We start from the raw sequence: 25,301 nt of genomic DNA, 5'->3' as shown, positions 1-25,301 counted from the left end.
GGACCAAAATTGACACTTTTTATAGTTAATGGACTAAATTGAGAATAAGTGTAAAGTTTGTAGACCATTTTTGTATTTAATCCTTTAAAGATTTTTTGCCCTTTTTTTTTTAGAATTTGAAATTTTAAAAACTCTCGAGTAGTATTGAAGTTCATATTTAAAAGTGCTTGAACCCCCTCAAGTAGTGTTCAAACCTTGTCGAGTACTACTCGTTGGGGATAATTACACTTCTTAATGGGAGTGCGATCATTATTTGAGGGTTAGATTTCTAGATTCTAAAAAAAAAAAAAATTAAAAATCTTTAATATGAGATATATATACTTTCAACGTGGCTGATGCCGTTATGTCATGGGAAAAGTATTTCAAATTTTGAAATTTAATGAGAATTAATATATGGTGGTGGTTGTTGTTGTTGTTGTTGAAGCCTTGATATGTCTTTATCAAATTGTTACTTGTGAGTTGTGAGGTAAAGGGTGCGGGCAAAGAAAAAAGAAAGATAGTTGTCTGCAGCCGGTGTGCAAATATTGACCGCTATATTAGTCTGATTGAAATTGATCTAAGCCATTTATTTATTTATTAGGCGGCGATAGCATGTCGTCGTGCACATACTACCCTCTGCCTGCCCATACTTCCATGCATGGAGAGCTAGCAGTGGAGACCATCCTTAATTTAGGTGGCAGTACGTCGACCAATATCATCCACAACATTTTTTAAGCATTAAATATATTTGTCTCACATAAGATAAGTGATCGTTTATAATCGAATATATCTCGTCTTTAAATTGCACAATACAATTAAAATCTCACATATATTGCTCCTTCACGTGGTTAAATTTGAAATATAGATGCAATTAACTTGGAGAGTCAAAAAATGTGAGCTCTAGTAACTGGTATCAGAGTCGACAATTCAGCATAAGACGCATATATGGCAAGTGATTATTATTTGAGATGGAGTAAATCTCAATTGAGTTGGAGTTGTGACTCACACGTATTGTTCTTTTCGGCGATTAAATTGGAGAGAATATTATCTAAGCGTGGCTCGGGCAATTTCTTGAACATCTATTTAATGAAGATTTGGGTATATATTGATTAATTAATTAGGAAACATAGTTGCAGTAGGATAATTTGATGGTCTAGTAAAGCTGATTTTTCTTTCTGGTTCTATTTTAATTAATTAGTTTATAGGATTAATTAGGAGGGGCTTTGTATAAGATGATGGCATGGACATACACAAAGATACAGCAATCTCAGCACTCTGACCAAAATAATGCTAGCTTCACTGAACGCTGTTACAAAGAAGGTTCTACATAAGCTAGATATGCTAATTTTGTGTCAAATTAAGAATCAGAGATTAATTCCCATCTTCATCGAGATTGGGAATGGCCGTATGGGTATGGGGTTTCCTTTTAAAGAAGTTAAGGACACAATTCCTCATTTGGGTCTCCATATTTGAAGCATATGATATGACTCAGTCCCTTGAATGAGTTGAGTCAATGTGTATCCCTAAATCTGAGTCTCAATTTGTGAAGTTCACCATAGATTCGTTTGCTTTAGAAAATTCTCAGACCAAGATATTTAGCGTATGTTTGGAAATTTGATATATTATGCTTTCAAGATTCAACAACATCACAAAACTTCATGCTTACAAGTTACATCCGATTGCCCTCCCTTTCTTCAAGTTTTGTTTAAAGTGTAGCTCAAGTACTTGACCTCTTAAGGAGTGTAAAGACTTTGGGCCTTGCAAATATAAGACAAGAGAACCTTGCCTTAGCCCAAAGTAGAAGTAAAATGGTTGGGCTTCCACATAGGAATGTTAATTCTAAAACAACCCCACAGTTTGATTTTCGAACCCCACACAAAAATTTTATCCCTTAATCTTCTGTTTGTACCCTTAATATAAAACAAATACTTAATACCTATTTTGCCCCCTCAAATATGATTTGTGTGTCAAATTGTCCCCAAATTAAATATCTGGTACATTAATCCATTAAATTTTTTAAAATAGGTAAATCTGACTTTTTGTATAGGATTTCATCAAAATTTTCATTCAAAAAATGTCATGTGTCGTTTTAGTGAAGGCAAAATAGACAATCCACACCCTAAACCTAACCAGCCCCTATCAGCGACCCCTATCTCCTCTCTCTCTCTCTCTCTCTCTCTCTCTCTCTCTCTCTCTCTCTCTCTCTCTCTCTCTCTTCGATCACTTATCTTCTCCCTCTATATAAGATTTTGGACTTCTCCACTATCAATTAATTTTGAGTTGAATACTCTAATTTCTACACTCCATCGAACCACTGAAATGCTCGGCAAAATTGCTGGCCACCTCTTGTTTGGCAACTACCATGGTTTGAAATTATAAGATGTTTAAAATTTTAATTATATAAAAGCTACCAGGTTCAAAGTGTAAGCTAGTGATGCTTTCAGCTATTGGACTCTCGCCATCTAGGGTGTGGCACTCCACCCCTTTGCCTAGCAGCATGACACTTATATTGCTCTCCCACAACCCTATTTTCACAGTTTAGGCTATTCTTGATTCACTCGTCACTACTAAGGGAATTGTTTTTGCTTTTTTTTTTTTTTTCCTCTGGCTACTAAGATATTTCAATTTGCCATGTTGTCTCTTGCCTGCCTATGGATTAAGTAGTAGTTTAAAAGGTTGATCTATTCGGGAATCTTTGGATATACACTTATTTTTCAACTCCTCGAAGCATTTCATCAGGTAATCTAGTCATTCAAGGACCCTAGCTGGCCGGTGATCTGGGCTATTTCCCTCTGGACGATGAAACTTATTCCCAATTGTCCCACTAGCCGGCCTTAAGCTCTGTTATTTTGAAGTCATATCTAGTATTTAGAGTTTGATTTGGTACTGCTCTCATGGCCCGCACCATATACACCCAACTAATTAAAAGACCATGATCAAAACAGTGGGCTTGGGCCTCACCCTCACATCACATAACAGCTTAGTCCCAACTGGCACCCGTTAGGAGATCTGATAGTTGGTTGGGCACTTGAGGAATATTGCACCGCGACGCGAAGACCAAATGACGAAAAAGACCCTGAGAAGCAGTTTCACTGACCTTCTTGTCCGAATATCAGAACCTTTCCCAACGGCTACTTACAGACACCCAATTTAAAACTAACAACATTACATACTCCACGCACCTCCATTCCTAATCCAAACTCACTCACCCTGTTACTCAACCAACGCTCCACTCTCTCTCTCTCTCAGTCTCTCTCTCTCTCTGTCTGTGGAAAATGGAGGAAGAACCTCAGTCTGCGCAGATTAACGGCCAGGAAGGTGGGGACGAGTTCTACGAGGAGATCGAGGCGCCCAAGTTCGTGGACTTCACCACACCCGATCACTACCGCCCCGACGACCGTTATTGGTTCTGCATGCGCGTAGGTTCGTCTCACTCTAACCCAGTTTACTGATAAGAAGCTCTTCCTTTAAGCTTGAAAATGTAGTTTATTTCTATGTTGGGTGTCTCTCTTAGCTTTATTATATACTTGATCTGTTTTGCATTTGATAATGTTTTGATGTGTTTGGTTTGGAGCTCTGTTTGGTTGCTGAGAAATTGAGGGGATGATAAGTAGGGAAATTAAGTGATGATTCTATAGGAAATGGAAAAAATCAACTGAAAAGATCATTTATTTGAGTTGAAAACTTTAATGGGTTGAGCCTGTTGTTGACATGGTATGTGAATTTTTCAGAATCGCAGTGATAGCCAAAGCCTAATTATAGAAATAAAAATATGTGCTGTTCTTAGCCCCTGGCCTCTATATGCCTTTTTTTTCCAGAACCCTTTTCTTGTTTGGTAGTGAATTTTTTACTATGTTGGTGTTTGCTTTGTAGGGTGTGATCGGAAGCATGAAGAAGAATTAGACCCTGAAGCAGTTTACAAAGACTTTGTTCTTCGGGTGAGTTGTACGCTTTGGTTTTCTTTGAATTGGCATCACATAATTCACTTTGTTTAGATATGGCATCACATAATTTACTTTGTTTAGATATGACATCACATAATTCACTTTGTTTTAGATATGGCATCACATAATTCTCTTTGTTTACAGGTCATGGCAGCAAGAAGTCCAAATGTACGACGAAGGAAAGCACCAAGGTATATATGCAAAGCTTTCAATGTTTCAATTCAGTTCCTCTTCATAGTCTTGTAATTGGGCTTATAATAATCAACCGCTTTCTTTTTTATTTGTTATGTACTAGTTTGAAATGCCCCCTTACAGCTCCTGCAAAATCTTCCAAGTCTAGAGTATCAAGGTTGGCCCTGATTTCTTCAGTCTCTCATAAGTTAGTTGATGCCAAAGATAAGGCCAGACCTGTCCATAAGATCAGTGCAACCCCAAATGTTAAGGCAAAGAAACCATCTGCTGTAGCCAAGGCTCTCACTACTCCAAGGAACAGAAACCCCATCTCAAATCCGGATACATTTCGAAGTGTTCGGAACCCCAAGCCAAAAAATCTTTTGGTGCCAAAGAATAGGGTGGTGGCAAAATCTCTGGTCTTTCACTCTCCAAAGAAGGCTGTGAGAACCAAGGTTTCAGTGGAAATTGGTAGTCCTGTAAGAAAACTTTGTGCAGCCATGAAGAAACTTGATATCACCAATGGAAAGAAGCAACATGTATTGGGGTATAACAAGCCATTACCTTTAGATACTTCGAGAAAGCAATTTAGAGGGCGAGAGGTTAAAAGCCGGGTTTTTGATTCATTGCATTCTCACAATCGTAAGGGCCAGGAAGCCAAATCCATGAAGAGAAAGAACAAGGAAAAAGACTTAAAGCAGTGTTGTGATCCTGTGCCTCATGAGGGGGTTGATAATGATTCTAGTTACATGGAGGTTGATGAAAAATCAAGGAAGGGTTCTGTAAAAGGGTTCTCCACTTCTGTTACTCCTAAGAGTGGTGAAGTAAATGCTGATGAAGAGTTATTGGGAACTGCAAAAATCTCAGAACTCGCATTAGGTGAGAATCAAGTTGAAGTCCTATCAGAGACCTCCAAAGGTGGCAATACCTCCTTGTCAAGTTCTGAAGAGAGGGATTCAGAAGAGAATGATGATAAGGAAAATGCCAATGATGGAAATGGCCATGATGAGAGAACAAAGTCAAGTTCAGAGATGGGGAACACCCATGAAGGGATGGAGAGTGATGACAACACCTCCTTGTCAAGTTCTGAAGAGAGGGATTCAGAAGAGAATGATGATAAGGAAAATGCCAATGATGGAAATGGCCATGATGAGAGAACAACGTCAAGTTCAGAGATGGGGAACACCCATGAAGGGATGGAGAGTGATGACAACAAAGAAAATGCTTTGGCCTCTTACAACACAGAAAATGAGAACGAGAACATAGAAAGTGATGATAAAGAAAATAATATGATCTCTGATGATAACAGGTATGGACTTGTGCATCTTTACTTTTCAGTTTTATATTATTATTTTCTTACACCTTAATTGTAATGACATTTTGTCAAATGATTACAGAGAACAGAATTTTAATGGTCACTCCAAGAGGACCAATCTTGGCAAGCATGATGCTTCTAAGAACTCACAAAAGGTAGCTTCTTAACACCCCCTTCAAAATCATACAATAATCTCATACCTTCTAGTGTGATAAGCTTCTGTTAAACATTTCTCCCTCATGGTTTTTGATGCCTGCAAACACTTGAACAATGATGCAGGTCAATCAAGCAGATAAGGTTCTGAAAGAGAACTCCACACCAGCTGCCACCAATGCTCATGGGGTGAAGTATAGGAAACCAAAGCCCACAAATCCCAAGCCTTTTAGGTTTAGAACTGATGTATGTGAAACCTTTTCTGACCAGTTTCTATAAGAAAGAGTAATGACATCAAGGATATATCTGATATGATTTGAGCATATTTCAGGAAAGAGGGATGCTTAAGGAAGCAAATTCGGAGAAAAAAGTTCATGCTCCTCTAAAGGAAATCACATTAGTAAGACTCCCAAGGGCAAAGTCAATAAAAAAGAATCACAACGTGATAGAGGTAAGTCTCTTAGTTAAACTTTTTTTTTCCCCTTCCATCATGTCATGAATAAAGCTCTAGACTAATACATCCATTTCTGATAGACAAAGAAAAACTGCCTTGTACAAAGTGAACCTGAGAATGATAACCATGGAAACTGTGAAAAGAGATTAGACAGAAAAACACGACTAGATCAAAATGTAAGTCTATCTTGTCATAGGGAAGATGAAACTAGATTACTCTTGAAGTTCCTTACACAAAAATTAACCGAGTTTTATGGTATATTATGCAGAGAAGGGTGGGAGCTACATGCTTTGAGACTTCAAAAGGAGACTTTGAACAAAAATTATCTGTGATGACTTCACAAAGAAGTAATGTTTCTACATGCCAAAAAGCCAGCCTTGTTACTTCTCAAAATGAACATGGCCAGGGCAGAGTACAAAAATCAGAGAAGGAAAGGACTAAATCACCAATGGTGCAGCAAAAAATTGTGATACTGAGAGGGTGAGTAGTAACATCTGGCATTTATTATCTTGAATGACAAAGGATGCATGTGTGTAAGTCAAACCAAATCATACTTGCCTTTTCTTGTGTAGGGTTGATTCAAGTAGGAAGAAGGCAATGGTTTCCTCCAAGACACCTGTCAAACTCAGTGTAATAAAGGAGACCTCAACGACAAATATAAGAAGCAAGAAAGCAACAAAACCATGTGGTGCTTCTTCGACAACCAAAGCTTCTGCTTGTACTCCTCCCAGATCATTGTCTCGGGGAAGAAGGCCTGCAACCATTCCAAAAGAGCCACATTTTCATAGTATCCATGTACCGAAGAGCTGTACAAGACTGCACAAGGAAAATGACTTAGTTCAAGCCCAATAATATCATTGGATATCTTGTTGTTATTCAATAATATCATTGAATTGTATTGGCTTGATTAAATTTGTTGTGGTTGTTGGGCTTTTGGGAATTGTTTATTTGTGTATTGTAACATGAGAGAGGATTGAGTTGTATTAAGGAAGACAATATATTTGATCATTTTCCCAATTGAGACTTCATGACAATGACCTGCTTGGCAAAATATTTTTCCCCATTCAATCCATGGGTGTTAAGACCTCCGGACTTAAAAAGCCTCTCAGCAAAAATAATCTGTGCACCTCGGGCATGCCCCTGCCTCCTTGCAAGAACCGACTCGAGTACATAAAAACATAAGTCCGTTGACTTTAGTACCAAATTTCAATGTTTTTTCATTTTAACTATTAAAATATTAAGTCATTTCACTTTAGATACTAAATTTAAATTTATGTACCATCTTTAAAAAACATGATTCTACTAAGCGCTCGGCAAAATCATTCAACTGTGACTGTTGTACAGCCACAACTTTTATACTGAGACACAATCACAACTTAGTTAATTTGTTATTTTTTCAATGTTTGTATTATGGTTTAAGGCTTAAGCTTTAATATTTAACCTATAGGTTGTAGGACTTCATCCCTTTATAAACTTCGAATTTTTATGAACTTCATACAATTACAATTGTGACTGTGTGACAATAAAAGCTACATACCAAACCCAAAAAAAAAAAAAAAAAAAGACAACTGTAGAGACTACTGAGCGCTTGACACTTTTCCCGAATACTCTGCCACAATAAATGCATGTTTCATATAGATTTGTGGTCTAATCCAAAATATTTTGCTATATATAGGTTTATACCTAAACTAAAAAAATTTAGTGTCTTACTGTTTTGTTGAAAAATTGTCGGTATTTGATATTTAATCATAATTTTCTATTAAAAAAATTACTTCCCATTTAATAATGTTTATTTCTTTTTAAAATAAAGAGAGGTAAGATGTGAGAAATATTTAGTTTTGAGTCTAACAAACAACTTATCAGCATATCAATCAACAAAATGCTTACATATTCCATAGCCACTATCGAAAACCAAGGGTTTTGGGGGTACTGGACCCTCAAACCCTCGAAGGGGAACACTACTACACAACTTTGATACATTAGTCCAATAATTTTACAAAAATTATGTGCATAAAACTTGCATCAGCTTGTTTGCAATTTGCTTTGTAGTGGATATCTGAACTCTTTGTGAACATGCATAATGATAGATGCCGATATATAGCGAGTTTCGATATTCATTTTAAAACTATTTAGTTTTCATCAATTTTTCAAAATGTTTGCCAAATAATGTCAATAGCTTCTAAAAGTTAATTAAAAGAAACTATTTCATTATTAACAAAAAGTAGTATAAAATTGTTGTACATTATATATATATATATTAATACGAGTTAATTACACTTACACTCCCTGAGATTTCAATAATTACACATACACCCCCTGAGGTTTTAAAACTGTTACATATAACCCCCTATAGTGAGACGAAAATGATGAGAAATTATGCAAAAAAGCATGCTAAGGGATTAAATAGCCTAATAAGATTATTCAAGATATAAGGTCCAACCTGAATACAAATATTTTCTTTTTTATTTATTTATTTATTTTTCTTGTAGGGGGTTATATGCAACAATTTTAAAACTTCAGGGGGTGCATGTGTAATTATTGAAACTTCAGGGGGTGTATGTGAAAAGACGATAAACCTCAGGGGTGTAAATGTAATTAACTCATATTAATACACATATAATTAGCATGAATGATATGACACTACTTTGAGTGATTACACCAAAACATATTCACAAGCATTTTGTGCTGTCTCTCCTTGTGGGAAATGGAGAAAGAACATCAATCTGTGCAAATCAACGGCTGGGACTAGTTCTAAGAGGAGATCAAGGCACCCAAGTTCGTGGACTTCACCACACTCGATCACTACCACCCAACGACCATTACTGGTTATGCATGTGCGCCAGTTCATCTCAATCTAACACAGTAACCTACAAGTTTATCTTCCCTTTATTTACTAATTTAAAGCTGTTGCTTTAAATTTAAACTTGAAGATGTAGTTGATGTACATGATGCGTGTCTCTGTTAATTTTTATTGTTTCGCATTCTATATATACGTGTTCCTATCGAATTCCCCATGGAGAGAGAATCAAGGGTTTCAGGGTACTACACAACTTTGATACATTAGTCCAATATTTTTAGAAAAATTATGTGCGCGCATAAAACTGTCACCAGCTTGATTGTAATTTGCACATCAAGAATGTTTCGACATTTATTTTAAAAGCTATTTAGTTTTTTCCAACATCTCAAATTGTGTTTCCCAAAATATAATCACAAGAATTTTGTGTATTTATAAGAATTTTGTATATGTTGAATTTAGGTTTTACACATTTGTTGCATTAATCATCATCACCAATTGTCTTTTACCATAACAACTAATTCTTAAATATTAATTTTCTAGTTTGGGTTAATTATATACTTGATTATTTTTCAATTGATGTTAAACTGTTCATAGGCGAATTGTTCAGGGAAAGGATTCAAATCCCTAATCTCGTTATTAAGGCTATTTGGTAAAAGCATTTTCCTGTTAAAGATAGAATAAGTACGATAAAATACAAAATAAAAATAGACATACCCTAGAGGGAATGCTGTAATTATTAGAAAACTTCATGTTTATTTTTTATTTTTTACTTGAAATCTCTTAAGCATTTGAATGGTTAGAGAATTCCAATTTAAATAATCTCTATAATGTTAAAGAGCAGAGTAAAAGAGAAGACAAAGTTTTTACAAGTGACACTGACACATGCTCAACACATTGGTATTCTCTATAACATATATTGATTTTTTTTTATTTCACAAGTTTGCGCCAATGAACATGTTCCCTACTATATTCCGCCCTTGAACATGCATTCAAACTATCTGATTGTAGTTTGCGCCCACCACAGGGGAAGACTGTTGATTATTCTCTGATATGCATTCTTGTCTTTGTCTTCCTATGGTCCCTTCTTTATGTGCTTCAGTTTCTCATTTGCAGCCACAAGTTCTGCAGCTATTCCTGGTTCATTCGCAGAATGTCCTGCATCTTGAATAACCTGTCAATAGCAAAATAATTCAGTATTCCTTCATATATAATCAGAAAAACAGAGCTAAGACTTCCACAATTCAGGTGATGCAACGGTGCACATGATGCAGGACATTATGCATCTTAAACAGTCGGTAAATATTTCTGGAATAACATCTTACGTAAACTTTACAAGGCATTTTTCCTTTATTGGTATCGTAAACGCTCTTCACATGATGGGACCTTTACAACACATTCGACACACAATTCTAGTATATTTTTTGCTCGTGTAGAAAATAGGTTTACACCAAACAGTATGGACATACCTGCATACATGCCCAATGATCAAATACCAACCTTCTTAGCATATAAATTGAAACCAGTTTACAGCAAGATAAATGGCCCGCAGATTATCTTACCTTGAGATCAGCTTCTGGCCATGCTTTATGAAGATCCCATGCTGACATCATGGGGCAGCAAACATCATATCTTCCCTGCAAATCAATTATTATAGTTCTTTCAGCTTAGGTATCAAGTGATACTAGAATACTAGATTCCCAATAAACCTTACATAAGCATATACGATTGGAAGGACTCTAAGTTACTAGATGTGCAACTGCTGTTGAACACATTTATCATACTCATGCAGAAAACTTTCATATATAGAGAAAGAGTTTTTGCCTTTAATATCATGATGCACACACACATCATATATCAAACTATATGCACACAAATGGACAGCAAGTAATAGGTCTAATTTATTCCACTATTCATTTAAAACAATGCCTAAAATAGGCTAAAATAATGACTGCTACCCTAAACACAAAAACTGAAAAAGCATGGCAATTGAAGATGATACATCACTATGTCACCAAATACCATGCCCATAATGTGATAAGGTAAAATGTTTTCTAGAAAAATTGAAAGAGCATCTCCGTGATGTAGGGAGGAAAAATAAAATATCTACCTGTACGATCGTAGTTTTTATATGCCTTATCTTATCAATGTTATCTAACAGGAATGCATCTGAAGGAAAAAATCCTTTGTTCACAAAGTAATGATTTTCAATCCTTGCGAAGGCCTGATACAACAAAGCAAATATCATTATCAATTGAAAGGGAATTTCAGTCATCACTGAATCAACTATGCAAGATCTCTTATACTCATTAGTAAACCAACCTACCAATGAAAAGTTATCATCTTCCCCTCTTTTGACGTTCTCATTATTTGGAAGAAGATGGGCAGTCATCATTTCCCACATGGTCCATGCTCTAGCAGCTGCATACTAAGAAGTTCGGAAAGAGTTAAGGAGATAAAGTAGTTAGAATATAGGAGTTCCAACAAAAATAAAAAAATTGCATGCCATCATTCAAATGCCTGAGATGTGAACCATACCCTTCATTGACATAAAGAACTTAAAAAAATTATTCAAAATAATTAAACAGCATATGTCCAAAACCAGGCAAGCCTTACTTGTATTTCCTTATCATCGGAGTTTAATCTCTTTCTGTAGGCATCAACAAAACTTCCCCTCTCATTTTCTGGAATGAGATCTCGGAATGGTTCCCAAGCTGTATAGTTTGAAAACAGCACAAGAATTCAGCCACTTCAAAAACTAATAAACATGCCAAACCCAAGCCCATATATCTGGATGCACCAAATTATCAAGTATTGTTACTAGGAAAATAAAAATCCTCCATTGTTTATGAATTTTGAAACTATAAATCATTTAATAGTTTTCCCAACTTCCAACATCACTACATCAGAAACTCAAGCCTCCAACAATTCTTTGTAACATCTAATAATTGGAAATTCCACAAATACATTTCTTATGTCAATAGAATGATGGTAGAACAGCAAAGTGATCATAGTCAATGCATAAGGATTTCCAGAAACTATGAAAATAATACATACTTGAACATACTCATTTACACAAATTTTCAAATAATGGCTTATGTCTACAGCAAAGAAATTGTAGCATACCGTCAGGGTATATGGCAGCAGCACCACCCTCGTAAAACCAATCAATTTCCTTTTTTCTCAAGAGAAAAATCCCTCTAAGGACCATGCCAGTAACCTTAAAACACAATGACAGGGATAGTAAAAAAATTTATAACATAGAGTGAAGAATTTAGAACTACATATGAGATAATGGTAAATCAGCAATGTAGTGCACCTTGTCGGGGTGTGACTGGCTATATGCAAGAGCAAGTGTACTCCCCCATGACCCACCAAAAACCTGAATGATCACAGTAAAGAAAATTCTATGAAGTAATAAGTATGTGTTTTCTTTGTCGAGAGCCAGAAATGACATGCTGACCTGCCATTCTGGAATTTCTAAGTGTTCCCTTAGCTTTTCAGTGTCATGAATGAGATCCCATGTGGTGTTTTCTTCCAAGCACGCATGTGGGGTACTTTTCCCTGCACCTCTCTGCACATAAGGAAATATGGCTGATATAAACTGTAGGAGTAAATAAAATGTACTAATAACTTAGCATGAAAGCTGAAATAGTAACCTGATCAAATAGAACGATTCTGTAAAAATCAGGATCAAAGACTCTTCGATTACTTGGCGAAGTTCCACCTCCTGGACCCCCATGAAGAAATACCACAGGCTGCAGGATAAGATTCACAAGATTATAAACCAATAAGTAATATAAAATCATAAACCCAACATGGAATGTTTAGACATATAATATAAACAATTAGTACATTACACATATCTTTAGAGAAGACCCATCTAAGATGTTGCTAAATACGCTTACTAGGGAACATTTACTGAATCGATATATATTCTGACTGCTATCTGCTGATTGTACGATTTAAAACGTATCGGCAAATTCTGGTAGGCCAGAAATGAAGAAGCAAACTTATTTTTCCCTTTTCAATTGGAACAGGTAGGTGTTAGGTCAGCATTGGAGAGGACGAGAGGATCAGTGAGTATAAATCAGTGTAAAACATACAGCAAGCCTCATACTGGCAAAGTAAAGCTATTCTCAACACAACCATCCTATAGTTTAATCAGCAAAATATGACACTATCAACTAAACATAACACAACTGGAGTTTTAATTATCACCTCCAAATTCCCTTTACTACACAACTCTTAAGAGACATTCGAAAACCATTCAAGTCTCACCATGCAACATTGACAAGAAAAGGTAGACTTTACAATAGCTCTTTCTTTGACTCAAAACTGCTTAATCAATCATACTTTGTTAACAATGCGTAAACTAACCAACTGTTTGAAACCAAGGTACATTAGTCAGTTACCCTTATCATTTCTTTAAGAAAGGCAATGATTCCAGGTTAATTTAGTAATTTCAACGTGAGACCACCTTCTCTAGTAGAGTTCATTTGCAAATCCTCGTTTTTTAAAGATTTGGAATTTAAAATCTTTAAAAATTAAACAATTCACACTCTATGAACTAAATGGAAAACTTTAACTAATAAACTCAATCCAAATGTATAAAGCTACTCACATGCCCACTTGGATTTCCAGACTGCTCCCAATAGATTGTGTGAATATCCGAAACCTTCAGAAAGCCCGAACTGTACGGTTCTATATCCGGGTAAAGGCTTCTGTTCAATTCCGGGAATTCCTTTTCGAATTCCATCTTCAAATCCTGTAGCTTCAATTCACTCTTGCAACCAATATTGTGCCCTCGTAAAATCAAATCCCTTTTCCCTGAATTCACAAACAAACCATCATTTCCAGTCAAATTCGCACTACGTACATACATACAGACATAGAGAGAGAGAGAGAGAGAGAGAGAGAGACCTGAAGCAGTGAACTTGTTGAAGGATGAAGATGCCCAAGAAGTCGAAATGGTAGAAATTAGAGAAATGGAATTTGTACTCAATCCTGTTCCTATTCCTAATCCTAAGGTCCCTAGCCTCATTTCTTGTTACTTCTTCTGTAGTATTTGGTGTTATTAGGAATTAATCCAAATTAAAATGGAAAGTAGAATTATAGAATAAAAACAAAATGGAATCTAAATTTAGAATAAGAATAAATGTGTAAAAAAATAAAAACCAAATTCGAATTTAATATTACACTAGTGATCAACTGATCATAGTCCATGATGGAAAAAAGTCCCTTTATTTGCATTTCAAAAGCAACTTTCAAAAGTAGCTTTTGCAAGTCCCATCTAATCTTATGATTCCTATTCCAAATATTTTAATATTATTCATATTATTATTATTTTATATATATATAGGGAGGTGTTATTCACACTCCTCGAATATAATCCTGCACTTTTTTTTATTTTTTTATTTTTAAAATTTTATTTAATATGCTTTAATCAATTGAAGTACCAAATATTACCCTCAATTAATTAACAAACGTTTCACCTAACGCACTATGGCCACTGCTCATGATGAAGATGAACCCATATTGCACCCAATTGGAAATATAAAATAAGAAATGACTGCTATTATGAGAAGCCAAAAAGTACAAGAAGTAAAAATTGAGGAGAAAGCAGCATGGGAAAAGAGGGAGGTTTTTGAATTACTTTGAGTTAATTGGGTCTACTTACGGGGTGAGAGTGGGTGTGATAAAAATGGGAATTGAGATATTGTTATTTATTTATTTGTTTATGTGAACATGGGTGAGTTGCAGTGGAGGAAAAAGGAGGTTGAACTCTGCATATATTTTCTTTGTCAAATAAAATATAAGAGACAATAGTGACTATGATTCTTTTGTGGATGTGAGGGAGAGACAGAGAGAGAGAGAGTACGATGGTGTGGCTGGGAGGAATGAGAGAATTACTGGGCTGCTTGGAAAAGAGATGAAATTGGTCATTTGTAGAGACGGAGTTCCTCTGCTATAATGCTTAGATCTTAAAATTTTTAATGGTTCAATTCTTTTGGATTTTGGATATAATTGTAGATTGGAGTAACTGATTTAAATCTATGGTTTTGGGTCATCGAAATGTAAAATCTCTAAACTGATTTAAATGGTTTTGGACCTTTTCTTGCAACAAAACCACAACCCACGGGGCATTTCATATGTTGTTATAGATGGGCTACAATATGGTTCTCAAAGCTTTATGGAATAAAATTTTTTATGATAGATTGTTCTTTATAAATTTAAAAGATACATTTTGCAAAAGTTTTAGAGAGGAATGGATACGTGGAAGGAGAGAGGTAGAAGATGGAGGACACATTAAACTTTAACAAACTCTGGTATATCCGTATATGTAATTTTGTACCTTAATTTTTAGTTGAGGGTAGTCTTGGCAATTTTATTCATAAATATTTATTAAATGAATAAAAAATAAGTGGAGTGCAAGATTACATTTTAGGAGTGCGAATAGGGCCTCCCTATATGGTTATATATATGCCATTAACTTTTCTTGTGGATTTTAAAAGGCTCACTATCAAGTTCAAGTATACACCATTTGAATTGTCTTTTAACTTTTAAGACTGTTAAAAAATATGTTTTTTTTTTTTTGCCACTATCAAAAGATAGTTGAATTGACTAAAATGTTTTATAAACTCATTGTTTTCAATCTTTCTCCAACTAAAGTGTTGCATGGTTACCCATGAAGAGATGAGTCAGATGACTGATCTCCTTTTCTCCAATTCAGTCCACAACTTTGAATCAAATGTATTTCATGGCTTTTCAATCAAAGTGTTGCAGTTCAAACTTTCAATTAATTTGTTGGGTTGTGTATGTGAACCTTTTTTAATGAGATGACACTCATAGATTGACAATCTTGAATCAATTGTATAATTTCCATTATTAAACTGCTTCAGTACGTACTTGGTGACTTTGTTTGGCTTGTTTGGATCTTGATACAGTTTGATCAACCTCTTTTCTCATTGCCCATAATAGGCTTGGTTTTCATATTGTTGGATACAAGTCTTAAGTTGAAAGGCATTTTATTCACACTGCCAATCAACAATGCACTTCCATGATTGCCTAATGTTTTTCAAAAGTGATTGTATTATTGCAATTATATTACAAAGTAACCCACTCTGAATGAGCAGGAAAAATATCAAAAGGAGTACAAAAACTCTCTCTTGCAAGCAGAGATCTAAGTGATTCAACTCCTCCCAAGCTTTGTAGGTAGGAGCTTCTTCCTAGCTAAGAAGCCTATTACAGTTCACAAGCTGAGCATTGCTTGTGTCTTGTGAGGTATCTGAATTTCTTACCTCAAAGGTAAAAAGCTAAAAACCATTGAACTATTTTAGCATTCAGTAGGGGTACTTCCCCTGACTATTTTCACCTTCCTTGGTAATGCTTATGCTGCTGAGTCTACAAGGCTCAGCCTCTTCAAGCATCTGAACCACCATTCTCATGGAGGGTCTTAGAACTGGCACTTTCGCGGTGCAGCGAATTGCTATGCTCAACACCTTGATGGCATCTTCTTTTAGAGCATCTGAGATGCTCGAGTCCAACAGTTCAAGTACACTCTCTTCACTCTCTTTGCAGTTCACTTTGCTGCATACCCAGTTCACTATGTCCTTGTTCTCTCCAAAGTCTGGCTCAACTGGCTTCTTCCCTGTGACCAACTCCATCAAGACCACCCCAAAGCTATAAACATCACTCTTCTCAGTGACCTTGTAGGTATATGCATACTCTGAACCACCAAAACAAAGAGAAATTTAGTCACATTTCTGTCATAAACTGGCCCATTAAAATGTTCACATGATACTTCATGAAAATATATCTGATATGTTATGTCACTAAACTCTAATCAATGGTTCGGATTCACAGTCCAACAATATAACATAACATATATGACAAGATAACATTTTCCAATATAATATATATAAAAGAAAAAAAGGGAAAATTACCAGGAGCTATGTAGCCAAGTGTCCCAGCAATCATCTGGGTACAATCTCCACCAGCCTGCACAATCTTGGCAAGTCCAAAATCAGCAATTCTTGGCTTCCAATCCCCATCCAGCAGAATATTACTAGACTTCACATCCCTGTGAATCACAGGCCTATGACAGCCATGGTGAAGATACTCCAATCCCCTTGCAGCCCCCACTGCAATCTCATACCTTACCTCCCAACCCATCTTCATCTTCCTACTAGTGTGCAGCTGATCCCATAAGCTCCCATTCGGAAAGTACTCATAAACCAGCAGATTGCTGTCCTCACTTGTTATGCTGCAGTAGAGCTTCACCACATTCACATGCCTCAGTGAGCTCAGAGTGGCCACCTCAGCATCATACTCCAATGACCCGGATTTAGACTTCTTCAACATGGAGGCGCTGCTCTGGTAACTTCTCCGGTCACCGGAGTCTGCAGACGCGGTCCAAATGTGCTTCACAGCAAGTTCTTTCCCATTGCTCAGTACCACTTTGTATACATTCCCTGACCCTCCTTTGCCAATCAAATTCTCAGCTTTGATTGAGTCCAAGATTTCCTTCTCTGTGAAGCTTAGCACATGGTACTGCTTCATAGTCCAAGAATTACTCTTCAATGGATGGTCAAGATTGTTCCTCCTTAGCTTCAAGAGCAAGAAAACAGCAAGCAAAACAAGCACAGCAAGTATTCCAGCAATGAAACAGGACAGGAATAACCGGGGACTGCTGGAATTCCCAGAATTCGAAGAACAAGACTGCATATTCTTCATGTTCCGGCTACACAAACCCGGATTTCCAGCAAAGCTTCCATTAAAGGCTGCAATGGATAGTGATTCGGGTACGCGGCCAATCAACCGGTTGTTTGTCAAATCAAGAAGGCTGAGTTTGAGGCTTGACAAAGTTGTCGGAATTTCATCCGAAAGTTGGTTTCCTGATAGGTTCAGGGAGTTCAGATTAGGCAATGATCCGAGACTCGCCGGAATTTGGCCAGAAAGAGAGTTGTGGGCAAGGTTTATTTCAGAGATACCAACACATGAACCTAATGACTCTGGTATGGTACCAGACAACATGTTCTGATCCAAATGAAGATTGCCTAATTTCTTCAATTTCCCAATTGTTTCTGGGATTTGACCCTCAAATTGGTTCACACTCAGCTGGATTGAGACCAATGAAGTAGCTTCAGAGAAAGTAGCAGGTAATTCACCTGAAAATCTATTGTTGGCTAAGAGCAATAGTGACAGAGAGCTTGCCTTACCAATTTCTGAAGCCAGAGGACCTTCAAATTGATTCCTAGTAAGATCAATTACAATAAGATTTGGCAAGCTCCATATTCCGGCAGGGACAGTACCCGAAAGCGAATTGTTATTCACACGAAGCCGAATCAAAGACTTGCAATTTGCATAGCTTTCAGGGATCCCACCTGTGAAATTGTTCTGCAGCAGAAGAAGATCAGTCATTTTGCCATTTTTACACATGTCAGGTGGTATAGGACCTGTCAGACTGTTCTCTGAGACATCAATGAAGTCTAAGCCTCCCCAAGAACCAAGCTTCTGAGGAAGAGTCCCGGTGAGCTTGTTGGTGTAAAGTGAGAGATCAGTAAGGTTCTTAAACTCCCCAAACTCCTCTGGAATCTCTCCTACTAATTTGTTTTGGAACAATTGCAGAGAGACCAGCTGTGTCAAGAATCTGAGCTCGGAGAGATCGCCTTCGAGCCTATTAGTCGAGGCATCGAAGTTCCCAAGGCTCCTGAGGTTGCCAAACCCGACCGGAAGTTTCCCGGTCAGGAAATTCTCGTAAAGCTCGAGTTGCCGGAGCTTCTCGAGCTTTACAATACTCGGCGGAATCTCACCAGACAATTTGTTACCGGAAAGCTCGAGATTTTCGAGCAGAGTAAGGTTTCCAATACCCTCCGGGATTTGCCCCATGATGCTTGAATTTGTGAGATAAAGCCAATAAAGCTTGTTAAGCTTTACAACCTCCACAGGAAACAGAGTTTCATCAAATGGGTTGTCACCAATGCTCAAAAATGACAAGTTGGTAAGATTTTCCAGCGATTTCCATGGAAATTTCCCAGAAAATCTGCTTCCATTCAGACTCAAGAGGCTTAACTGGCTCAAAGAGGACAAGTCAGGCACTTCGCCTGTAAAAGAATTGTTGCCCAAATCCAAGTGCTGCAAGCTTGTACAGTTCCTCAAGTCCTCTGTGAGAGTACCATACAAGCCATTTGAGCCTAGAGAAAGCTTTTCTAGCGATTGAAGCGAGCATATTGCATCAAAAGGAAGAACCCCAGAAATTTTTTGCTGCGAAAGATTGATTTCTGCGACAAGTCCATTGGAATTGCAGGTAATACCTGTGAAGTTGCATGTGGGATTTTCTTGTTTCCAAGAACTGAAAACACTTGGGTTTGATTTTTGGAGGGCGGTCTTGAGCTTGAAGATTGGCTCGAGTTCAAGCTCGTCAGATATGGAAGGAGAAAGCAGGCAGAGGAAGAGCAGAGGGAGAAGAAGAGTCGGAGGGAGTTGTTGCCTGAACGACATGCCGTCCGGTGAAGGCTTTGAGGTTGAGACGTCAGTTTTGGTTATGGTGAATGGATGTGGCAAGTTGAAAACGGAGTTGAGTTAGGAAGGTGGCTTGCTTGGAATTTTGGGTTCATGAGTTAGCATTGTGTCATTGTGATTGTGATCGAGAGAGAGAGGTATTCATTCACGTGTATTGCAGAGTAGTGAAGGAAGAAAATTTTCGCACGCAAAGTTTGGAACTTCGAAGAGCATGGTTTTCAACTTTTCATAAGCGGATCCGATTCCATTAATACATTGGCCGGTTCGGTTTTCTCTAAAGATGATTTATAACTTTCTACCCTACACTACAAGGCACTGGAAACATATTAACGAATTACGTATGTCACTTGAGGATTTAGATTTTCTACTAATTTATGTTAGTCTTTTATTTTAGTCATATATATTTATTATCTATAGATGAATATAATTGATTCGAAGTATTTTTTAAGTGTGAATAAAATTACATAAATTTTTAAATTTCTATTATATAGTGAAGATTAAAACTAGCAGAGAATCCAAATCTATCACTTATTATTAACTATTTATATTATTATTATTATAGTTTATGTAATACATTGATATCAATAGCCATATCATGCAATCAACTAATACGTTATAAAGATGAATTTAGATCATCTACTAATTTTTTAGCTTAAATCTTAAATGATAAAACAAATGTCAATGATGTTTTGATCAAGTGAATGTCACCCAGTTTTTCTTTATTAGAGTATGTTATAAATTCAAAACTTATGAATAATAGTATATTAATAATAAAAAATTGATAAAATAAAGGACTTTGTTTTAGATATAAATAAAAGATAAATACTAAGGGGGATGTCCCCAACTTAGATTTCATTGGCTTTTAAAAGTTTAATGAAATTTAGGTGTCCCCAATTTAGATTTTAATGGATTCCAATGAAGTTTAGGTGTCCCCAATTCAGATTTTAATGGATTCCAATGAAATTCAGGTGTCCTCAAAAAGTCATGGATTTCATTAAGTGAAGGATTTTAATGGATTTGGATGGATTTGAATGCATTTTTTACACATAACAAATTCCATAAGAATTCCACCCAATTCCTTTGGATTTTGATAGATTCTATGGATTTTAAAATCCATTAAACTCCTTTAAAATCTGAGTTGGGGACACCCCCTAAACATCAACGAACGATCCTATTCCTACAAAATGTAGATTGTTCAACATTTTCCATATGTAAATCACATTGGTTTAAAACAGTGCTGATCAATTTACTTCTACTTTAAATCAATTTATCAGTGTAACTCATAAAATTTTTTAAAAAAAAGTCCAATCTTACAAAAAGTTGATAATGTTTACTATTAATACATGAAAATGGCAATCAAGGGTGCTGAATAAAATTACCTTTTATCACTTGTAAATGACATGTTGATTAAACTTTTTCTCTTCTCGTTTATATAATGATTGAAGGTTTTGCATCAAATTTTGTTTCCTCCAATAATTATTTCTATTAAAATAAAAAATGGAAAATAAAAAATAAAAAATAAAAATAGCTGAAGGTTCCTTCACCGTCCAATAGTCCAAAATGTGAGTAAAAGTGAAGTCGACGGTGTCCTTGTGAGACTTTTTGTACAATGCTTCCAAATCCAGCACTACAATAAAGTAACAAAAAGTCCCTGAATCCCATTAATAACACCGCATTATCTTTAAACGTGACGAAATTAATCACTGCGTAACCGTGTGCATGTATAGATTAAACAAAGTGATTTAATCATTATGTAATAATTAATTAAATATGCTTTAAATCTCTGATCATAGTACATAGCCGCACTACAGTTTCCACACACAGGCACACTGGCATAGAATGTGGTCTAAGCCGCCAGAGCTGACTGACCGACTGACTTTCCCTTTCTGGCACGTGTATATTAAATCACTGCCACGTAAGCAACACCGGAAAGTACCCCCGAAGGCTGGAAAACAGACCACCTTCTGAAAATTTCTCATGAACAAACAAACAATAATGAATACTACTTGACTACTGTTAGTCTAAGTTGAAGGCTAGGCAACATATCTATATCACTGATTTAATTTCTTGCCTCTTTTTGGCTGTTATATAGTCAAATGTGTATTTCACTATGATAAAATACACAAAGCTCTGGCTATAATGGGGTATATGATTAGCTCATTGTGGATAGAAAATACTATCAGATTTTCCAGGAAAGTGGTAATTTACAGATGGAAAAAAAAAGGGTTTGAGACTCTTTTACTGATTATATGTCAAAAAAATCTATCACATCTGAAATGGAGCTATAAAGCACATGGTTAATTAATCTGTAAAGCTATCATCAACAAATGTAGGGTGAGGAATGTATTCAAAAGGCCAATCTCTTATAATATCTATTATGGCATATTCAAACAGATACAAAGGTACTAATATCACAGGTGTACTAGTCAGGATATTATTACTAACATCATATATTATATATAAGTACTAGAGTGCGTGGTCATTGTGTTCTTCAACAATATTTCAAACCCTAATTAGTCCTTAGACAAGTATTTATTCCATTCATAATTTTCCAAGGGACAGGGCTTGCCCATGGGACCTAAAATTGATAAGTTGCATACTTTTTTTTCTCACTTAATTAAATACCGAAAGTGGTGCATAAACTATTTTCTTTAATTTTTGTTGTGTGGGAGCTTGTAGCACTAAAAGTTTTTTTTTTTTTTTTTTAGTTGGGGGAGGAGGGATCGAATATAGGTGCATTGTGGGTAAATCTACGCATGTTCAATTAGACTACCCAGCAATTGCATAACACTAAAAGTTTAGAATATTTATTTCTACACAAAATGTTTCATGTTTAAACTCTACCTCTTTCTATATTGTCTGATAAAAAATTATATTAATTGTTTCTTAATTAAATGTGTTACAAGATTGAGAAACAAAATAATTTGATAATTCTTCCAAAAGTTTATTTATTTTAATTAGAAAGGAATAGCACTTTGCTTATCCTCCTATAAAATATGCAACATCACAGGGCAAGTCAAAGCGACTAAGTAGCTAAGGAGGTTGAATATTGGAAACAAGAAAAAAAGGAGGTTGAATATTGGGGAACAAATTCAGTGAATGTTGAGCTAAAGATTAAACATCAAGTCCATAGTCAAACTACGACCAAACTTGTGGGCCCATGGACCAACAAACATGGTCACACTCACTGACTCACATCTGCAAAAGAGAAAACAGAAAGATATATCGTGGCCAAAAAATAAAACAGAAAGCTATGTCTTTACATCACACTTGGGACTTCTTCATTACATTACAACTTGCTTGATGGCTTCAGCCATCCCACTCACATTTCAAATCTTGCAAGATCGGTCTTTTTTTGCCCTTTTGGTGTGTGTCTCTCTCCATATCCCCTACTTTTTTTTAAGTGCAAGTTTTCAATCCTATACATCCTAATTTTTTTTGTCGACTACACCCTAAATTTTAAAATGCCTATTTTACCCTTCATTTAAAATTTTGAAAAAAATAAATTATATTTAAATAAAATATTTCAATATTATATAATGGTCAATGTGAATTTTCTTTTCTCATAAAAGTATATCGTTTTTGAAATTTTATCACACTTTAGTCGTTAAGCACCAACTCACTTGCTGATGTCATGTATTTTGATGCGTTGAAAAATACTAACTTGTCCATTTCATTTTTTTATTACTTATGAGCATACAATTACGACATTACCCTTGATTTGGTTTAAAGTATAGAAATGAAGTTTAGGATTTAGAAATAAGATTTAAGATTTGGAATTAGAGTTCTAGAACTTATGCCTCTGCCCAAAACCCAGGAGTTAAACCCTAAGTTGTTTTGTTGCATAACAGTCAAACACAAACCTAATACAAATCTAAATCTGCATAATAATGTATATTTATTGATCTATTGTAATTTTTTTTTTCATTTTAGTACTAAAATGAAATTATAAAAAAAGTGAATTGATTAATATGTAACTTTGAAAATTTTTATTGATTTATTTATAATTGGCCCTTTTGAATTTTTCTTTTCATCCTAAAAAAGTATAGGATTGAGATAGACTAAGAATTAATAATTTTTTTCTATTTTTATATTCAATAATGACTAAAACTAAAAACTTTGAGTGAAATAATAAAAGCTCTAGATCACTAGAGTTATGAGTACCCACAAGTTAGATTCCTTGGAATATAATCAAAAAATGAATTCTCAAGTTTATAATCCAGGCTCATAATTTAGTATTTTCATGCAAATTCTTTTTTGGGTTATTTATCAAAAATAAAAATAAAAAACACCTGACACAATTGATGGTCTAATGTCAAATGTAGGAATTTGAGAGCCATGGTAAGGGTGCCACCTTACCACGTCACCAAAAACAAGTTTGAAAAATTATTATATATGATCGTAACACTATATGTCATGATAATGTGGTGTTACTAATCTACTTAGATTATAACATATGTATGATTTTAAGAATATTTTTGAAGGTTTAAAATTTTATAAATTAGTAATTATACACATGTTATAATTTAAGTACATTAATAACACCATGTTATTAATCTAAACACATGTAGAGAAAAATTTGCATTTAAGGGTTTATACACTCATACTCTCACAACATTTTATCACATATATTAGTCATGTGACCATTTATAATGGGAGAAAAAATGTTTACATTCGTTACATGCAAATTTCTCTCTATAAAATCATAATTAAAATTGTAAAGCCACAACTGAGAGAGATGGGATAGGATAAGTTGTTAAAAGAATTAGTGAGATTGGTTCAGAGTGGGTGGGTCTGATCGTTCCAATGGATTTTTTTTTTTTTTGTTTTATGCTAATTTAATGCTAATTTTCTGGGGTTTTGGCTCATCTTTTGCTTGAGAGGGGCAGGTGCACTCTGAGGGGATCCAAGTATTGCCCGCTTGAGAGTGGGTGATAGGAAAATAAAGTGAGGAGGCGGAGGGGGGTGGTCAAACGAATGACACTGTTGGGCTTAGGTTCAGCTGGGTGAAATTTGTTTAGTTCCTTTTTATTTTTATTTTAAATATTTTTAAATGATTTTGTTTACGAGACACAATTAATTCACGTGGTGAAAATTTGGCATCTATATCATTAAAAAAGTCAAGTCTGCAAAAATCATAGTTGGGTATTTATTTTAAACTTGTGCCTTAAAACAATTAGTTTCCATACAAATGAAAAATTTTCAAAAACTATGCATCATTCTTTCCGATCATCCCTTTGTATCTTTGTAAAATGGAATTTTTGAATTTATTATTTAATTATTTATCATCGATTAAATGTAGGTAGGAATGTTGGATAGCTTGTGATACCATTACACACTTCAACCCTCTCACTTTCAACTTTGTCTGAAAGAGCACAGAGATAATGGAGTCCAGTGTAGAAGCTAACCAACGCATTGCAAGACTCCAGGTTTGCTCTCTTGGGTTTTTCTGTGTGCTTGATACAAAGTTGATTCTCATGCCTTTGGCCTCATACATGTCATATGTTCTCAGTTTCCTAATTTCCTAAATTTCTTCAATGTAAAACTGAACTTTTTTTGTTTCTTATGCATTATATTCATAAAGAAAATTGTTAAAATGTTTTGATGAGGTAGAGCATTTAGTATTATCAATTAACAACATTCAATATTGTTAAGTTCATATTGAGAATTAGTTTGATACTGGCAAAGTAATGATGGATTGCATGCTGCAAAAAGATAGAGGATGGTTGTGGTATAAGTAGAGCTGATTGCAGAGCCAAAGGAGGAGCACATGGCTTTAAAGTGTCTATTTTGGGTGCTGCTGGAGGCATTGGCCAATCTCTTGCAATGCTAATGAAAATGAATCCACTGGTGTCAGTTCTTCATCTCTATGATGTGGTTAATGCCCCTGGTGTCACAGCTGACATTAGTCACATGGACACTGGTGCTGTGGTAATTCTCTCTTCATCAACTTTGATTTTCAGTCTA

At 35.5% G+C, this 25,301-nt stretch overlaps 3 protein-coding genes across 3 annotated transcripts; 1 reads left to right on the top strand and 2 right to left on the bottom strand.

Annotated features, from left to right (window-relative positions):
* The first annotated feature begins 3,254 nt into the window (after positions 1 to 3,254).
* On the top strand, positions 3,255 to 7,044 carry LOC147276487 (neurofilament heavy protein). The gene is made up of 11 exons (XM_086255124.1): positions 3,255 to 3,402; positions 3,853 to 3,917; positions 4,068 to 4,114; positions 4,219 to 5,153; positions 5,289 to 5,403; positions 5,492 to 5,564; positions 5,689 to 5,808; positions 5,894 to 6,013; positions 6,097 to 6,192; positions 6,285 to 6,496; positions 6,589 to 7,044. The coding sequence occupies exons 1-11, from the start codon at positions 3,255 to 3,257 to the stop codon at positions 6,866 to 6,868; spliced, it is 2,211 nt and encodes a 736-aa protein (XP_086111250.1). The 3' UTR covers positions 6,869 to 7,044.
* Positions 7,045 to 9,696: 2,652 nt separating this feature from the next.
* On the bottom strand, positions 9,697 to 13,914 carry PIP (proline iminopeptidase). The gene is made up of 11 exons (XM_086253626.1): positions 13,734 to 13,914; positions 13,435 to 13,640; positions 12,470 to 12,568; positions 12,274 to 12,384; positions 12,130 to 12,192; positions 11,937 to 12,030; positions 11,427 to 11,524; positions 11,137 to 11,238; positions 10,921 to 11,034; positions 10,373 to 10,447; positions 9,697 to 9,984 (listed from the first exon to the last, which is right to left on the bottom strand). The coding sequence occupies exons 1-11, from the start codon at positions 13,852 to 13,854 to the stop codon at positions 9,886 to 9,888; spliced, it is 1,182 nt and encodes a 393-aa protein (XP_086109752.1). The 5' UTR covers positions 13,855 to 13,914; the 3' UTR covers positions 9,697 to 9,885.
* Positions 13,915 to 15,884: 1,970 nt separating this feature from the next.
* Positions 15,885 to 19,532, bottom strand: LOC147276485 (receptor-like protein kinase 7). The gene is made up of 2 exons (XM_086253625.1): positions 16,757 to 19,532; positions 15,885 to 16,539 (listed from the first exon to the last, which is right to left on the bottom strand). The coding sequence occupies exons 1-2, from the start codon at positions 19,311 to 19,313 to the stop codon at positions 16,154 to 16,156; spliced, it is 2,943 nt and encodes a 980-aa protein (XP_086109751.1). The 5' UTR covers positions 19,314 to 19,532; the 3' UTR covers positions 15,885 to 16,153.
* Positions 19,533 to 25,301: the final 5,769 nt, after the last annotated feature.

This window comes from Dryas octopetala, chromosome 8 (assembly GCF_963921425.1).
Source record: "Dryas octopetala chromosome 8, drDryOcto1.1, whole genome shotgun sequence".
In the NCBI taxonomy this organism is placed as follows: domain Eukaryota; kingdom Viridiplantae; phylum Streptophyta; class Magnoliopsida; order Rosales; family Rosaceae; genus Dryas; species Dryas octopetala.
The sequence above is the reverse complement of the archived record's forward strand: the minus strand, read 5'-3'. Positions and strand labels throughout refer to the sequence as shown.

Excerpts from the sequence above, each read along its gene's own strand:
- LOC147276487 (XM_086255124.1), top strand. The coding sequence starts at position 3,255 with ATGGAGGAAGAACCTCAGTCTGCGCAGATTAACGGCCAGGAAGGTGGG. Across the intron at positions 5,154-5,288 it reads CACCCATGAAGGGATGGAGA|GGATGGAGAGTGATGACAAC; the intron begins GTGATGACAACA and ends ACACCCATGAAG. Across the intron at positions 6,193-6,284 it reads AAACACGACTAGATCAAAAT|AGAAGGGTGGGAGCTACATG; the intron begins GTAAGTCTATCT and ends TATATTATGCAG.
- PIP (XM_086253626.1), bottom strand. The coding sequence starts at position 13,854 with ATGAGGCTAGGGACCTTAGGATTAGGAATAGGAACAGGATTGAGTACA. Across the intron at positions 13,641-13,733 it reads CAACAAGTTCACTGCTTCAG|GGAAAAGGGATTTGATTTTA; the intron begins GTCTCTCTCTCT and ends TTGTGAATTCAG. Across the intron at positions 12,569-13,434 it reads CTGGAAATCCAAGTGGGCAT|CCTGTGGTATTTCTTCATGG; the intron begins GTGAGTAGCTTT and ends CTTATCCTGCAG.
- LOC147276485 (XM_086253625.1), bottom strand. The coding sequence starts at position 19,313 with ATGTCGTTCAGGCAACAACTCCCTCCGACTCTTCTTCTCCCTCTGCTC. Across the intron at positions 16,540-16,756 it reads ACTTGGCTACATAGCTCCTG|AGTATGCATATACCTACAAG; the intron begins GTAATTTTCCCT and ends TTGGTGGTTCAG.